Genomic DNA, 17,795 nt, shown 5'->3' on the forward strand with positions numbered 1-17,795 from the left:
GAAGCAATGCGATTAAAACGTCTTAAGCAGGGGGTTAACAGTGGGGGTGGGGGGAGCACAGCAAGTTTCGTAATGTCTGACTTGATAAAAGTGGAACAGGTTGCCATGGTCTGGGCTGCTATCTGTCACTGTCGTGTTAAAAGGGTTTGGGTCGAGGCTGCCTGATAAATCAGAGGTGGATTGAGTGGACAGGCCCCCTGTGATTGATAAGTTGACAGGATATGAGGCACTCGCTCGCAGCAGCCCGGGACGCCCGCGTGGCATGTGATATAGAATATGAGAGAGGGGAGAGAAAAAGGATGGGACGAGAGGGATATTATTCAGAGGAATGAGAATGGTAACAGCTGCATAGAAATATTGCAGGGGAAAAGGTTAGGACAGTTGGTGGGGGGGGGGGTGGATATTACTTTCTTTAGAATCCTATATGTATAAATACAAAATATATATAGGAAATAAGAATAATGCTCTATGAAGCTCTTATGTGTTTACTATTCCAAAGCGACTCCATCTGCAATCAGAAAATTATTTGAAGAGTGGAGATCCCCCAGAGGTGGCCAATCTAACCCCCCGAAATGCAAAACAGACAAGTGTAGCAGATTATCCATTAGTCATTAATGTTTATTCCCTTTGATCAGAGGAGTCAGATCTCCAAGCCAGCGTTATATTGAGAGGTGTTATGGCTCAGTTCACCGCTCCGGCTCCAGTTCACTGGGGATGGCTAGGCACCGAGCACACGTCTATCTGAACTCACCTAAATCTGCTCCAACGAAGACAACACGGTTAAGAATTACGGATGGGATCATAGGAACATTTTAGGGGAAGTTGGTGAAGTTATGGGGGTGCAGGAGAGTCACAGGTTAAAGCCATGGCTGTCTGTCAGTCAGTCAGTGTTAAATCAATGGCAGGTTCACGGGAAGGGATTGGAGGCCATCATAGCGTTACTAATCTACCACTTGACCTCAAACACCAGACGTCACGCACGCACGCACGCACCCACGCATGCACCCACCCACATACATATACATGCACGCAAAGATGCTTACATTTCTCTCATTAATATTTCAGTGACATGTTCCGTTCGGGGAGCTTAGTGCTTGTGTAAGGCTTTAGCCCAGGTAACTGCAGAGTTGTTGGATCACTGTGATTGTCATCTGCATCAAACGGAGGAGGCCCTAATTATCATGCCCTCCTTCCCTAAGGATAGTGAACTCATCCAGGAAACACTGTCGCTCTGGCACTCTGGAGGGGCTAGGAGCTCCTAGGACTGCACTAGTGTGCACGTTGGGATAGTGCATATGCCGTAGCTCGGAGGTATTAGAATGGGAAACCCTCTCGTTGGCGTAGTAGTCGCTTGCTCGGATCGCTGTTGGAAGATCACAAGACGTAAGTGATGGCCCAATATTTATTTTGCATAGCAACTTTCCGGGTTAATCTACTGCGGGGCGGCCGCAGTACATCTGCTTGATGGCTTTTCCTGACTGCACCACTTTAGGGGCCTGTGCAAAGGTCACCAAGTGTAGAGAGGAGGGGGAATGAGAATCAGGCCTTTCTGAGAGAGGGAAGGAAAAAAAAGTCAAGAGTTTATAGGCGGACGGGGGCTTTGAAAACGTGCTAAGAAAGTTCTGGTCATCACTGTTTACACAGAATCTGGATAACCCATCAGTGTGTCTGGTGGGTCTGGGCCCAGTGGTGTGCTATGGGGATCTGATCTGAGTGTGTGTGTGTGTGTGTGCGGACATGACAACCCAAATCTGGGTTTCTACCCCAGAGCTTGAGAATAGGATGTAGAAAAAGAAAGATGTGAATTTGTATAGTACCTGGTAAGAGCAGAAAATAACAACTCAAATGTTTTTATTTTTTTGTGTCACAGTTCTCCATCATAGTTTTTCTACTGTCAGCAATGAGTGTGTAGCCTAACCTGTTTAGTGTGTGTGTGTTTGAATGGTGCTTACAGGACAACCTGCTCCTCTATATATGTCTGTTATACCACTGGGCTTTCTCTTCTCATTCACCTCCTAGACTGGTGGCGAGGGATATATGTTTCCTCCAGTTCTCTCATTATACCCAATTTTATACAAAATGTTGGTTTAAGCTGAAAAATGACCCGGTTTGGTTGTGGTGCGTGCTCTTTACTTCATACAAATCAACATGCTTCCATTTTGGAGAATCTGAGAGGCTTTTTCAGAGGTTTTTCCCCTCTGCATCCAGTCTTTTTTATTTATCCCCTTTAAAGGCCAGTCAAGCGCTGCTCGCTGCTTTGTTGTCAGAAACCTTTATTTACCAAAGAGAGGAGTAAGTGACTGACACGGACGGGCCCTTTCATCCCTGGCTCGCCGCGAGGCTCTGTTCCCCTCTCCTGCCAAACCCCCCCCCCCGTCCACCACCGTCCACCCACCCTCCTCCAGGCACACACTCGGCACCAGCCCCGAGCCCCACTCCCCTGGGTGGGAACCTAGCCGCGCAGTAGATCAGCCAGAGTCTGTTCTACCGCTAAACAAACACATACACGAGCCCATGTACACACACGAGCGCATGTATATGCACAGGTACACATGCACCCACACACACACGCACGCACAGACACACAGACAAGGCTTTGTGAAAGCCCCAATGCAATAATCCAATTTGCCAACGCTTTGGAGTAGACCGATTTTTAAGTGTTCATTCGCTTTTAGGTTTTCCTCTGCAAAAATGTTTTTTGTTTTATTTTTGTTCAGAAAACAACCGTGCCACAGAAAACTCGGTCTTTGAGCATCTCGTAGGAACCTCCTGACACTAAAGAGCTCGACTAGACGTTGCTCTAAATTCATTCCGTGTCAGAAATTATGACCGATTGGTCCGCCAAACAGCAACGGCTCCTGAATGCGAAACGTGAAGAAAACCTTGACAACAATGTATTTTAATCACCCAATATTGCCCGTCAGATTGGTTTGTCTCTGTAAATATTAGGGGCTGTTGTTCTGCCTTGACCTCGCTCGGATAATGTATTTATTGTCCAGAGGCTTTCGCTTTGACTGGGCCTTTCAGTTCTCTCTGTTGTTCACGGCACTCTGGCCTTCAAACGGAGAGCTCAGGATTCTGCTTTCACTTTGTAGTACTAGCAGCTTCCTACCTCTTAAGAAATCCCTCAATAAACAGACATGTCATTCACCCGTCAGTCAACATTTGGACCAGTTTGGAGAAAGATGGCAGCAGCTCCTAATACACAATGAGCTGTACATTCATTTCATCACGTCGATAAGAGCTCGCCCGTTTGGCCAGAGTGTGATAGAGACAGAAAGTGTGTGAGAACAAGAGAGATAGACAGAGAGACTCTTTGCCCTGGTATCGGAAAACTGAATACAAAATGAATCTCTCCCTTCCCTACGTTTCTCCTCCATTTAAGCTTCTTGAAGTTCTTCCAAATTGGGTTTTAAATGCCAATTAGGAGGTTGAATGTAGTAAAATAAAAGCAAATGCAACCAGAATGGCCTCACCTTCTGGCTGGTTAGGCTTCTGAGAGAGACGCTGAACCTTTGGCTCCGAGCGCGGCTTTGAGAAAAATATCCTGCCTAATGAACACATTAATTAGAACCATAACTATTTATAAGATGATAATTAGAAACGAAGGGAGGTAAACTGGGCTTTTCCTGCAATTAATGGAGGATTAATTACTGGAGGTAATGAAGTGGATTTTTGAAGCGCATTAAGGTGAAGTACAGAGATGTGCAGACGCTTTGTGATCAGTGGCATAATTATTTCGGTGGCCGTTTGAGTCTCGGCTCACTCGGGCCGGCTAATAAGCATCATTGCATCGTTATATATGCACTTAAAAAGACTTGCCACCAAAATGACTGCCTAATTATTTCTAATTGCCAGGCCGTGTGTTGTCATTGAGCTGTTTGGAGCGAGTGGCTTCAGAACCCTTGGTTTAATGGCGCTGTGGGGGGGAAAAGGGGGCACCTCACGCCGTACCCCACAGCCCAGACTGGTCTCGCCACTCACTCCCGATGGGGGCACCCCTGTCTGACTCAGGAGGTCACCCCATGAAGTAGCCGACCGGCAGAGTTTTCAGTTTTTCTTTTTTCTTTAATGAACGACCATGGCTTCCTCTCAATTAATCTTAGATGAACGGCCACTGTATGCCCATCCTCCGCCTCCCTGACCGCCTACACACATTTCTGCTGCCGTATGGTATGATACACACGCTTCTCCATTCAATAGCCATTTTCTGTGACTTAACATACGATTGGGTCCTTTTAATTTTTTTATTTAACCTGCATTTAACTAGGCTCCCGAGTGGCACAGCGGTCTAAGGCACTGCATCTCAGTGCAAGAGGCATCACCACAGTCCCTGGTTAGAATCCAGCCTGTATCACATCTGGCCGTCATTGGGAGTCCCATACGGTGGCGCACAATTAGCACAGCGCTGTCCGGGTTTGGCCGGGGTAGGCCGTCATTGTAAATAAGAATTTGTTCTTAACTGACTAGCCTAGTTAAATAAAATGAAAGAGTATTCAACACCAGATAATACAATAGGATTGCATTTCAGTTGTACAACTGATTAGGTAGAAGGGTTTACCTATTCAATTGGTCAGCTTGTCCAATTCTATGGGAGAAAATAATATTCCTCTGGGCGCTTTCAAATTGCGAGTGGCACAGGGAGAAAAACATGCATGCCCAGTCGTTGGAAAAACACTTTTGAAAGCAGTTTAATTTTCTGCTTAACAGAGCAGGGTCACAGCTTTCTATTCTATCTTAATTTATTCCTCAAATACCAGTTGGACCATTTTAAAACCAGGGTTTTTATAGCGATCACCAATGGCGTTGAATGCATTGTCGGAAATCTGAGCTGAATCTAACATTAGCTGCTAGCCCTTCTAATGACACCAATGGATGTATTGGAACGCTGTATCACAACCCATAGTGCAGCGCACAATTGGCCCAGCGTCGTCCGGTTTAGGGGTAGGCCGTCATTGTAAATAAGAATTTGTTCTTAACTGACTTGCCTCGTTAAATAAAAACTAAAAACTAGGCAAGTCAGTTAAGAACAAATTCTTATTTACAATGACGGCCTAACCTGGACGACGCTGGGCCCCAATGGGACTCCCAATCACAGCCGGTTGTGATGCAGACTGAAATCTAACCAGGGTCTGTAGTGACGCCTCTAGCACTGAGATGCAGTGCCTTAGGCCGCTGCGCCACTTGGGAGCCCAGGTACCAGCATCTTACTTATGACTCACTGACAGCTTTGTTTGAATACTTTGCAGGACATGTCTCCCCTAGGCTAGGCCTCCTCTAGACAACTAGTGATGCTAGTTGTTATAATTAAAAACAATTCATATACTTATATTCCCAATTTTGTCTCTTTGTGTGTCTGCATGCCTGTGTGTCCGTGCATACATTTATGCGTGTGTGTGCGCGTGCTAAGCAGAGCCATGTGCTCTGGCCTGTCAGGAGAACCACTGTCACCCCCTTCTCCACCCTCCCCAGAACAGCCGCCATGCAAATTGTGGACTAATGGAATCTCCCAGGCAGGCAGCACTTGTCTTCTACCCGTGTACAGGCAGGGGGAAATGTGGTTTCACTTATCCATCTAATATTTTAATTGTTAAAAAAAAAGGACGGCAAAATGAAAAAATAGATTGGGATCATGTGCTTCTTGACTGAAATCCGGACACTTTGAAAAGTAATGAAACACTTTCTCAACGAGCTTGAGTTTTGGAGAGTGTGTTTCTTTCTTTCTTTTCCTTCGTTCTGTCTGTCCGGCTTGGGGCATCCCGTGATGGAGCTCCTGGCCAAGTCGGAGACACGTGGAGGAATGCATCACCTGTCACGTGTCCACCCTTCCTCCTGGTGATTGGTTGGAGGAGTGCATTGGAGTACCTCAGTGCTTCTGCGCAGGACCAGTATATTGCTCAGGCAGTCAAAGCTTCGTCAGTGAATAGTGTGTGTGTGCGCTCGCATGTGTGTGTTGATTTAAGGGACCTGATGCCCTCTTTGAAGTGAGCCCCATGGTTATTGGGCTATCAACAATCGGCTGCAGTGTGTCGTACGGCCTGATGAAATCCCATCAGTTAGAGTCTTGTAAGAAGCCCCAGATTGATCAGTAATATCTGTCTGCATCTGTTTTATTTATTTTTTTGGCTTCAGACACTTTCATGATCCGCAGCGACAGATGTCGCAGAGAAGTTTTCTCTGAACGTATTATTATTATTATTATTTTTTGAGATACCGTGTTCTCAACATCATCTCTGAATTTATTTATGGGGGGGGGGGATGTACTCTCTCTTTCTTTTGTTTCACTCTGTCGGAGTAAAACTAATCGTTTGGTGGTTTTACGAGGCAATATTTCAGATGCACTTATTTGTTTAATTATGTGTGGTTTCCCCCTCCGAGGTGGAATGCGTGTCTGCTTTGTGTCGCTCATTCTTTTCCCCCCCTTTTTACCGTGAGCCCACATGTTTCGTCTCAGCCTTTATGATATTTCTTATACTACAGTTGTGAGGTTCCTGAAATCACTTAAGCACACAGCATAACCGTCCACATTTAAACAATAAAACACTATTATGGTAAGGGCCTCAGATCTTCCACCACTTCATAAATACACATAAATAAAAAGGACGGAGGTGAAAAAAACTCCCCATCATCTTGCCTCTAAGAGCACACCTGCTAATTAAGAACACGTTATGTCTGAAGCGTGGCTGTCTGAGTAGTCTCCCTCTCCTGTTCCAGATGACTATGTGATCACGCTCTCCGTAGCCGATGTGAGTAAGACATTTAAACAGGTCAACATTCACAAGGCCAGATGGATTACCAGGACGTGTACTCTGAGCATGCGCTGACTAACTGGCATGTGTCTTCACTGCCATTTTCAACTGAGTCTGTAATCAACATGTTACAAGCAGACCACCATAGTCCCTGTGCCCAAGAACACTAGGGTAATCTGGCTAAATGAGTACCGACCCGTAGCACTCATGTCTGTAGCCATGACGTTCTTTGGTCATGGCTCACATCAACGCCATTATCCCAGAAACCGTAGACCCACTCCAATTTGCATACCGCCCCAACAGATACACAGATGATGCAATCTCTTGCACTCAACACTGCCCTTTCCCACTTGGACAAAAGGAACACCTATGTGAGAATGCTATTCATTGACGACAGCTCAGTTTTCAACACCATAGTGCCCTCAAAGCTCATCACTAAGCTAAGGACCCTGGGACTAAACACCTCCCTCTGCAACTGGATCCTGGTCTTCCTGAGTAAAGGTATGGAACAACACATCCGCCATGCTGTTCCTCAACATGGGGGCCCATCAGGGGTGCGTGCTCAGTCCCCTCCTGTACTCCCTGTTCACTCATGACTGCATGGCCTGGCACGACAACAATGACACAGCCTATAGGGAGGAGGTCAGAGACCTGCCTGTGTGGTGCCAGTACAACAATCTATATCCCTCAACATGATCAAGACAGAGGAGTTGATTGTGCACTACAGTAAATGGAGGACCGAGCACGCCCCCATTCTCAACGACCGGGCTGTGTGATATAATGTCTGATCTCACAAACGATGTAAAGTATGTATAGATAGATGTATTCTAGATCCAAGCGTGTTGATTTTTTAATCTGAGTGTATCCTGCTATTAGCACACTTGTTGACTTATGCAACAGAACGTGACCACATCACCAACAAACTATCATAGTCCAAACACACCAAGACAGTCGTGAAGAGGGCACAACAAAACCTATTCCCCCTCAGGAGACTGATAAGATTTGGCATGCGTCCTCAGATCCTCAAAAGGTTCTACAGCTGCACCATCAAAAGCATGGTTGCATCACTGCCTGGTATGGCAAATGCTCGGCCTCCGACCCCCAAGGCACAGAGGATAGTGCGTACGGCCCAGTACATCACTGGGGCCAAGCTTCCTGCCATCCAGGACCTCTATACCAGGCGGTGTCAGAGGAAGGCCCTAAAAATGGTCAGAATCCAGGCACCCTACTCAAATCAAATAATTGTATTTGTCACATGCAGATGTTAATGCGAGTGTAGCTAAAGGCTTGTGCTTCTAGTTCAAGTAATCGAACAATTCCCCAACAACTACCTAATACACACAAATCTAAAGGGGTGAATGAGAATATGTACCTGTAAGTATATGGATAAGCGATGGCTGAACGGCATAGGCAAGGTGCAGTAGATGGTATAAAATACAGTATATACATGTGATATGAGTAATGTAAGATATTTGAACATTATTAAAGTGGCACTATTTAAAGTGGCATTGTTTAATAAAGTGACTAGTGTTCCATTTATTAGTGTCCAGTGATTGGGTCTCAATGTAGGTAGCAGCCTCTCTGAGTTAGTGATTGCTGTTTAGCAGTCCGATGGCCTTGAGGTAGATGTTTTTCAATCTCTCTGTCCCAGCTTTGATGTACTTGTACTAACCTCGCCTTCTGGATGATAGCGGGGTGAACAGGCAGTGGCTCGGGTGGTTGTTGTCCTTCATTATCTTTTTGGCCTTTCTGTGACATCGGGTGCTGTAGGTGTCATGGAGGGCAGGTAGTTTGCCCCCGGTGATGCTTTGTACAGACCGCACCACCCTCTGGAGAACTGTACATCTGTACAAGTTTGTCAGGATTTTGGGGGACAAGCCAACTTTCTTCAGCACTGTCTGTGTGGGTGGACCATTTCAGTTTGTCTCAGTACCTCCAGGCTCTGATCAGGCCCTACACCCAAACAAGGGCACTGCGTTCATCCACCTCTGGCCTGCTCGCCTCCCTACCACTGAGGAAGTACAGTTCCCGCTCAGCCCAGTCAAAACTGTTCGCTGCTCTGGCCCCCCAATGGTGGAACAAACTCCTTCACGACGCCAGGACAGCGGAGTCAATCACCACCTTCCGGAGACACCTGAAACCCCACCTCTTTAAGGAATACCTAGGATAGGATAAAGTAATCCCTCTCACCCCCCCTTAAAAGATTTAGATGCACTACTGTTCCACTGGATGTCATAAGGTGAATGCACCAATTTGTAAGTCGCTCTGGATAAGAGCGTCTGCTAAATGACTTAAATGTAAATGTCTGTGATGTGTATGCCCAGAAACTTAAAACTTTCCACCTTCTCCACTACTGTCCCTTCGATGTCCGGTACCCGGAGCGCAAGGTCTAGGTCCAAAAGGCTTCTTAAACAGCTTCTACCCCCAAGCCATAAGACCCCTGAACAGCTAATCAAAGGGCTACCCAGACCCCTCTTTTACACTGCTACTACTCTCTGTTTATTGTTTATGCATAGTCAGTTTAACTCTGCGTACATATTACCTCGGCTAGCCGGGGGCCGACGCACATTAACTCTGTACCGGTACAGCGTATATAGCCTTGCTATTGTCATTTTACTGCTGCTGTTTAATTATTTGTTACTTTTTTGTTTTTTGTTTATCTATTTTTTACTTAACACTTATTCTTCTTAACTTCTCAAAGCATTGTTGGTTGAGGGCTTGTAAGTAAGCATTTCACTGTAAGGTCTAGCTAGACCTGTTGTATTTGGCATGTGACAAATAAAATGTGATGTTGATTAGATTTTTGATGAATTGTTAAATACACACAGTTAAGGTTTGACACTGAAATATCTGTGTCCTACAATTCCTCTGTCTGCTGCAACCAAGATAAAAGGAAGCAACATGAAAAATTGAAAAAGGAATACTGGAGTTTGTACCCCCAAAAAAATGGACATTTTTTTTGAGTAAACCCAAATTATAAGAAAATAAATGAGTTGTTGAATGACTGGCTCTGGCGAAATTTGTTGAGTTAGTGAGTTAGCACCTCGTCTTGGGGTTTGACCTCCACTTGACCCTGTGTTTGGGTTCAGTGACTGAACATTCGCTCCATCATGCCTTTCACTCCAGCTGCTGAATGGCGTCATGATGTGCTGCGATGCCAGGGGTCACCAGACAGGTCAGTTTAGAATTGTGGTGTCGTCAGTGAGTGACAGTGGGCACATGGTGCCAGCAGGGCTATCTTGGAAGTCAACCGCGCCGAAGAGAGATGATGATTTCATAAAATGTTGTTTCTCTCGTAGAAAGTCACTTTTTTTCTATTTTATTGTAATTTTGACCAGTTAGCCATGTGAGTTCATGTAGATCTGAGAAGCCTTTTGAAGGCCTTTAAACTTGGCTAAATGACTTGACCTATGGGCTGTGTGGGTGGGCTTAAATGGGTGCCGATTTCTTTCTTGGTCCAGCAGACTGTTGGACAGTTGCCAGCTGTGAGCTAATTTAAGGTAGACTGATGATTGTGGCAGATATTTACCGTCCCCTTTCATGGTTTTGAGGGGAAGGAGAAAGATAAACTTTATGGGGAATCTTTCATGGTTGCTCTTTGCTGTGTTAATTGTGCTAGCAAATCAGCTACTTTACATCGCTTGTAATTTGATGTGCTTTCCTTTTTTATTTTGTGTGTGTGTGTGTGTGTGTGAGAGAGAGTACAGATAATATAGCTGCTTGGAAGAGGGAAACAGCTTGGGAAATGATTTCAACAGCTATCGTAATTAGGAGAATATCATAAATTAAACTTGTGTCTGGCACAGCGTTTGAAGAGCACTGAAAAGTAATAAATGCTGGATGGTTAACATATTTGCATTGCGTTCGGCGGACAGCGCTGGGGAGGACCAGCTGTTTTGGATGTCTTTTGGCAGCAGGAAATGCAGCTATTGCTCATTCAAGGTGCTTTGCATTCGAGCCGTATCACGAATATCACTTTTAAATTAAGTGGGAAACTGCTGCTGCGTGCTCTTGCGTGTGTGTTCTCTCTCTGGAAGAACTCTGCGGGGGTAAATGCTTTAATGAAGTTCCTGAAATAAGTATTTTTGTCTTTTGAATATATATTTTTCCTTCAGATGTGTTTTTTATATCTTGCATATTTGGAGGTTTGGTTGAAGAACCAGTACTTGTATGATGTGGGAAGAGTCCTAGTCGGGACATCGGGCCAAAGCAACTTACGTGTGACTTTTGACTTTCTCCTCAATTGTGTATTGATATTAAAGGACAAACATTTGAGTTGCCTCCTGCACAGATCCCAAGTTAGGATTTGGTATAGTGGTCTCCCTGGTCTCTCTCAGGTCCAGTCATAGTACAGCAGCCCCAACAGAATTCATCAGTCAGGTGCTTAGAGCCACTTATCGAAGCAGATTGAAGACACGACAATTGCCAGTGGAATCGGAGACTTCTCTTTCACATAGGCATAGCCAATTTAATGAAAGATCGAGCAGACTGGCAAAGGAAATATCATCTAAAGTCAAGATAAAGGCTAACCATCACTTTAGTCCTGTGTTGCTCAGGTGTTAAGAGCTTGGTGCTTGCAACTTTGTTGGTTCAACACCCACAGAGATCACATATACAACAAATATATGCACTCACTGTAATAGAAGTCACTTTGGATAAAGGTGCCTGCTAAACGGCATACGTTAAGTATTCCCACCACTTGACTTTTTCCATATTTTGTTACGTTACAGCCTTATTCTAAAATGTATTAAATCGTTTTCCCCCCTCATTCATCTACACACAATACCCCATAATGACAAAGCACAAACAGGTTTTAGATTTTTTTGCAAATGTTTTAAAAAGAAAAACATAATATTCAGATCCTTTACTCAGTACTTTGTTGAAGCACCTTTTGGCAGCGATTACAGCATTGAGTCTTCTTGGGTATGACACTGCAAGTTTGGCACACCTGTATTTGGGGAGTTTCTCTCATTCTTCTCTGCAGATCCTCAAGCTCTGTCAGGTTGGATGGGGTGTCGCTGCACAGCTATTTTCATGTCTCCAGAGGTTCAAGTCCACAGTGCTATGTAGGTAAATGAAATGGAAAGTATTCAGACCTGGGCCACTCCTGGACATTCAGAGACTTGTCCCGAGGGCCATGGTTTCATCAGACCAGAGACATGTTTCTCATGGTCTGAGAGTCCTTTAGGTGCCTTTTGGCAAACTCCAAGCGGGCTGTAATGCACCTTTTGCCCTGGCCACCCTACCATAAAGGCTTGATTGGTGGAGTGCTGCAGAGATGGTTGTTCTTCTGGAAGTTTATCCCATCTCCACAGAGGAACTCTGGAGCTCTGTCAGAGTGACCATTGGGTTCTTGGTCACCTCCCTGACCAAGGCCCTTCTCCCCCGATTGCTCAGTTTGATTGGGCGGCCAGCTCCAGGAATGGTCTTCGTAGTTCCAAACTTCTTCCATTTAAGAATGGAGGCCACTGTGTTCTTGGGGACCTTCAATGCTGCAGACTTTTTTTTGTACCCTTCCCCAGATCTGCGCCTGTGACAATCCTGTCTCGGAGCTCTATGGACAATTCCTTTGACCTCATGGCTTGGTTTTTCCTCTGACATGCACTGTCCAATGTGGTACATTACATAGACTGGTGTCTGCCTTTCCACATCATGTCCAATCAATTGAATTTACCACAGGTGGCCTCCAAAGAAGTTGTAGAAATATCTCAAGGAAAGTCAATGGAAACAGGATGCACTTGAGCTCAATTTCGAGTCTAAGTAAATAAGATATTTCAGTTTATTTTATTTTATACATTAGCAAACATTTCTAAACCTGTTTTCGTTTTGTCATTATGGGGTATTGTTTGTAGATTGAGGAACATCCATTTTAGAAAAAGGCTGTAACAAAATGTGGAAAAAGGTCTGAATACTTTCCATTTCATTTACCTACATAGCACTGTGGATCTAGCATTTTTGCCTACGCTTGTCTAATGTACGTAGGGAGTATGGATTGTTAGTAGGGGTAGTGGTTGTAGTCCCCTGGGAGTAGCGGTCCACAGTCCCCAACTGGAAGACTATAGAGAGGATGGATGGATGAGAGAGAATTCCAGGCTGTTGTCGCTGCTGGAATGGGGATGGAGAGGGGGAGGCAGGGGGCCATAGAGGAGGGGGTATGAATAATGATTTGACCAGGGTCGGATTCCAGTCGAGACTTTAGCCTGTTTTCCAGCACTAGTGGTATCATGTGGCTGCCATTAATGTCCAATTTTCAATGAAAAACATGTTTAGCCTCTATAATACAGACAGATAACGCGGGGCGACGACACCACTATCCAGGCTACACACCCCCGACGATATAATTACCCAAATGGGTTGTGGTTAGGGATCATATCCAGGGTGAGCGCGGGGGTTCACCCAGCGATAAGCTCCCCAACCTTGCTCCAACACACTGGTAATTACTTTATTGATAATTCACTGAGAAAATTGCTCTAGCCAATAGCGGCAGTCCGATTTAATGGATTGGCTAGGCGAATAGGAGGGGGGGAGAAAACAGCAAGGCCCTTTTTAATAGAAATGAGAATATGTTTTGGCCATAGGGGAACCATTTTCTCCTGAGATAATAACCCAAATAAAATGTAAAATAGGCAGGGCCTTGGCATGGGGTTGATGCTGTTTATCTGTGTCTCTTGCATTAACACATTTACCCCTGGCCTTAAACGAGCTAATCATTCTCCAAGGGGAAGGGCTTGGTAATGAAATTGACATTTAACAGCATAGCCTCACTCTATTAACTACTGTAAATGTAATTTGGTACAGACCCCAGAAGTGTGTGCCGCCCCCCCCTTCCCGTTCAGAAAAGCAACCACAGATTTGGTGTTTATTGCATCTGCTTGCCACAAGTTGCTTGGCTGCTAAAATGAGACTGCACTTGTGTTTCTCCATATGTAGCTATTGGACACGCACAAGCACACACACAGACCAACACAGAAAATGAACAGTGTCCAATTCCTCTTCTCACATACGTCATCGCACCACACGCCCAGTTTCACACACCAAAGTCTGTGGGTTGGCCTGAGGATCTTCCAGACGGGAGGCAGATTTCGAGTAATAAACCTATCCATATTCCCCCAGGACATTAATGCTGGGTGGTTTGCCAGTTCTCTGGTGATATAACCACCTTACACACAACTCTCCGATGTATTGTATTCATGTAGCTCTAATTCTGAGAAGGCTTTGCAAACCACAGGGGATTCTCTCCCTCTTGCACGTGTGCAGTATTGTTACGTAGAATATCGATATTATTTACTTGCCTGACGACTCATACTGAATTCTTCTGCTGCTGTATGTTTGCTACATACTTCAGTCTGAGACTGACTTCATTGAAGTAATTTGTGGTGATGTCAAAATGATGGGTGTTATGCAAAACAAAGTCATCGGTGATTGGATCATTTCTAACCAATCAGTGTCAAAGCCAATGACAACTTTTTCTAAATGCTGCTTTATCCACGTGTGTTCTGGCTCTAGCCAAACCAATTGGTTTCTGGGACCAATCAGAACAGTTGAAATGTGTTTGCATTCTAGAAATTGTTGACGCGTGTACTCCGATCCAGACTCATTGCGGAGAAGAAGCTAACGTCTGTGGGTATAGCGTTTGCCCAGATAAAGGAGTTTGGGTAGCCAGGCAAATGATTTACCACCATTACTAGTGTTGACAGTGCAGCACATGAATACATCCTTCATAAAATAATAGTTTTATGAGATTAAAAGATGATATTTATTTTATGAAGGATGTATTCATGTGCTACTTATTAAGACCTGTGTCCTTGCAAATGGCCATGTCATTGTGCAAGCTCAGTATTAGGAAGACATTTTTAATGTCATTTGTGTTGTATTAAGAGCTAGTTGTATTTATTTTTTACAGTATTTCATGTATCATCTACTCATCATTGACACCCAGCTTTGTTCAACACTAGAACACATTGTAGAATTATCCAGGGTCCATAGTGTATGTATAAAGCAGTAGGAGTGCTGATCCAGGATCAGTTTAGCATTTTAGCATTAGATTATATTAAAGGGGGGGGGTCCTGTTTTCAACAGTTGTCCAGACTTTTGTGACAGAACTATTATTAGTTTTATGTCAAAAGAGGGGAGGAAGCAATAATGATTCTCGGACAGCAGGTTTGACCATTTTTATAGACTAATCAATACAATGATAAATGATAGAATATAACACCTTAGCTTCCTCCTTTTCTTTTTTTTATTGTCATAGTCAGACACATACACACACCCATCAGCCTCCAACTGACAGCGCATTGAAAATGACCTATCTGAATCAATAGAGGTGTGAATGCGTAAAAAACAGACACACTGTAGTCTCTCCACTCCACGGAGGTGTGCGTGAGAGGCGGTGACAGGCAGCGGTGGCTCTGAAGCCCGGCCCAGCCAGCCTAGCCTGTCTCTATAAGTAGCCCACTAAATCTCATACTAGTCCCTGTGTGTGTGTGTGTTCAGGGATCCATCCCACTGACTGTCAGGATCAATAAGGCTGCCATGGCCACCATCTAAAGCCCTCCCTAATTGCCCCCATCTCCAGCCAGTTGCCCATCTCCAAACGTCTGTTTCTAATCAACGCCGACTCGGGTTTCCCAATAGGCTGCTGCCCTAACCAGAAGCTGTAAATTAACTGCCGGCAACTAGTTCCTACTTCTCTCTTCTCGTTCTCTCTCCTTGTTATCTCTCCTTTCTCTCTCTCCTTGTTTTCTCTCTCTCCTTGTTCTCTCTCTCCTTGTTCTCTCTCTCTCCTTGTTTCTCTCTCTCCTTGTTCTCTCTCTCCTTGTTCTCTCTCTCGTGTTCTCTCTCTCGTTCGCTCTGTCTCTCTCGTTCGCTCTGTCTCTCTCGTTCGCTCTGTCTCTCTCGTTCGCTCTGTCACACACACACACACACACACACACACACACACACACACACACACACACACACACACACACACACACACACAAGTTACAGAGGGCCTACAGTACATGAAGCCATCTCTAACAGTCTGACTCAAAGCTTTGGGAGTCATCACATACGGGAGATGGATTACCCTGTTTGGGGTGATTTTGGTTGCATGTCAGAATCAGGCTGGATAGTGTCTGCGCCAATGCTAACTACGGTATCCTTGAAGTTAAGCCAGTAACTGAAAGGTTGCTGGTTCGAATATCAAAATCACAACATAATGTACTTTACAGTGAAACAATCAAATTAAGAAATTAAAACGTTTTTTTTATCGCTATTTTTGCGATTCTGACCGTGTGTTATGTCGTCATCTCCAGGTCTCGTGAGCGGCGGCGGTCTCGCAGCAGGAGCAGTGGCCGGTCCAGCCGCAAGAAGAGCCGCAGCCACAGCCGAGACCACAGCAGGCGGAAGGGGCGCGACAAAGACAAGGAGAAGGACAGGGACAATGGCAGGGACCGAGACAAGGACAGAGCCAAGGACAAAGACAAGAGACCCGACAAACAAGGGTGAGTGAAAAGATCCTTTGTGAGTCCATGGCATACTCACTCTGACATTGCACCCCCCCAGGTATGTTATGCGAGTATCCAGCAGGGTCACCTCGGCTGGGCCTCATCCATCCATCACTCCTTCGCTCTTTCTCCTGGTATCTTCTCATTCGGAATATATTACATTCTCTGTGTTAATGTTGCATCCTTAAGTGTACCTGCGTCACCTGAACATGGTTGATCTCTTTATCTCTCTACTGTTGATCTGCCTAGGCCCAGGTGCAATATGTTAACACACGCACACACACACACACACACACACACACACACACACACACACAGCATCCCAGGTGCAATATGTGCCAGCCGGCCATGGCCCTAACTCACTCAGGGGGCCTTACTTTCCACCAGAATAGCACCATGATTCACCCATATCCCGCCCCCAAGCGCTGTGTGCTAATGTGATTGGAGGGTGGGGTAATGTGATTGCTGGGGAGTCGTTGTCTCTCATATTGAGTGTCGCGTGTCTCAGACTCGTCAGTTAGGCGTCTAGAGCACAGAGGGTCGAGAGGACTGTGGAGGCGCAACCCTGTCCAAATATAACATATCCATATGCCCCATTTAGGCTATCTAGACCGTGACCACATATCAAGGCATGCGTTCGGGGGCCTCATTTATAACCGTTGTGCAAATTTCTAACCAAATATCTGTATCTGCCATTTCTGAAAATAACCAGAATAACCATAATCCATTTATAACACCGTTATACACTGCTCAAAAAAATAAAGGGAACACGTAAACAACACAATGTAACTTTCACTTCTGTGAAATCAAACTGTCCACTTAGGAAGTAACACTGATTGACAATAAATTTCACATGATGTTGTGCAAATGGAATAGACAGGTGTAAATTATAGGCAATTAGCAAGACACCCCCAATAAAGCAGTGGTTCTGCAGGTGGGGACCACAGACCACTTCTCAGTTCCTATGCTTACTGGCTGATGTTTTGGTCACTTCTGAATGCTGGCGGTGCTTTCACTCTAGTGGTAGCATGAGACTGAGTCTACAACCCACACAAGTGGCTCAGGTAGTGCAGCTCATCCAGGATGGCACATCAATGCGAGCTGTGGCAAGAAGGTTTGCTGTGTCTGTCAGCGTAGTGTCCAGAGCATGGAGGCTCTACCAGGAGACAGGCCAGCATATCACGAGACGTGGAGGAGGCCGTAGGAGGGCAACAACCCAGCAGCAGGACCGCTACCTCTGCCTTTGTGCAAGGAGGACCAGGAGCACTGCCAGAGCCCTGCAAAATGACCTCCAGCAGGCCACAAATGTGCATGTGTCTGCTCAAACGGTCAGAAACAGACTCCATGAGGGTGGTATGAGGGCCCGACGTCCACAGGTGGGGGTTGTGCTTACAGCCCAAAACCGTGCAGGACGTTTGGCTTTTGCCAGAGAACACCAAGATGGGTGGGGTGGCATTTCTTTGGGGGGGGGACGCACAGCCCTCCATGTGCTCGCCAGAGGTAGCCTGACTGCCATTAGGTACCGAGATGAGATCCTCAGACCCCTTGTGAGACCATA

At 45.4% G+C, this 17,795-nt stretch overlaps 1 protein-coding gene across 2 annotated transcripts in view; it reads left to right on the plus strand.

Annotated features, from left to right (window-relative positions):
- rsrc1 (arginine/serine-rich coiled-coil 1) overlaps window positions 1–17,795 on the plus strand; it is a 193,465-nt gene that overhangs the window by 10,428 nt on the left and 165,242 nt on the right. For both annotated transcript variants that reach the window (XM_065000175.1, XM_065000176.1), the window contains exon 4: window positions 16,046–16,234. In XM_065000175.1, coding sequence (XP_064856247.1) covers window positions 16,046–16,234 — 189 coding nt within the window. The remainder of the gene's footprint in view (window positions 1–16,045; window positions 16,235–17,795) is intronic.

Source organism: Oncorhynchus nerka, linkage group LG14 (genome assembly GCF_034236695.1).
Source record: "Oncorhynchus nerka isolate Pitt River linkage group LG14, Oner_Uvic_2.0, whole genome shotgun sequence".
NCBI classification, from domain to species: Eukaryota; Metazoa; Chordata; class Actinopteri; order Salmoniformes; family Salmonidae; genus Oncorhynchus; species Oncorhynchus nerka.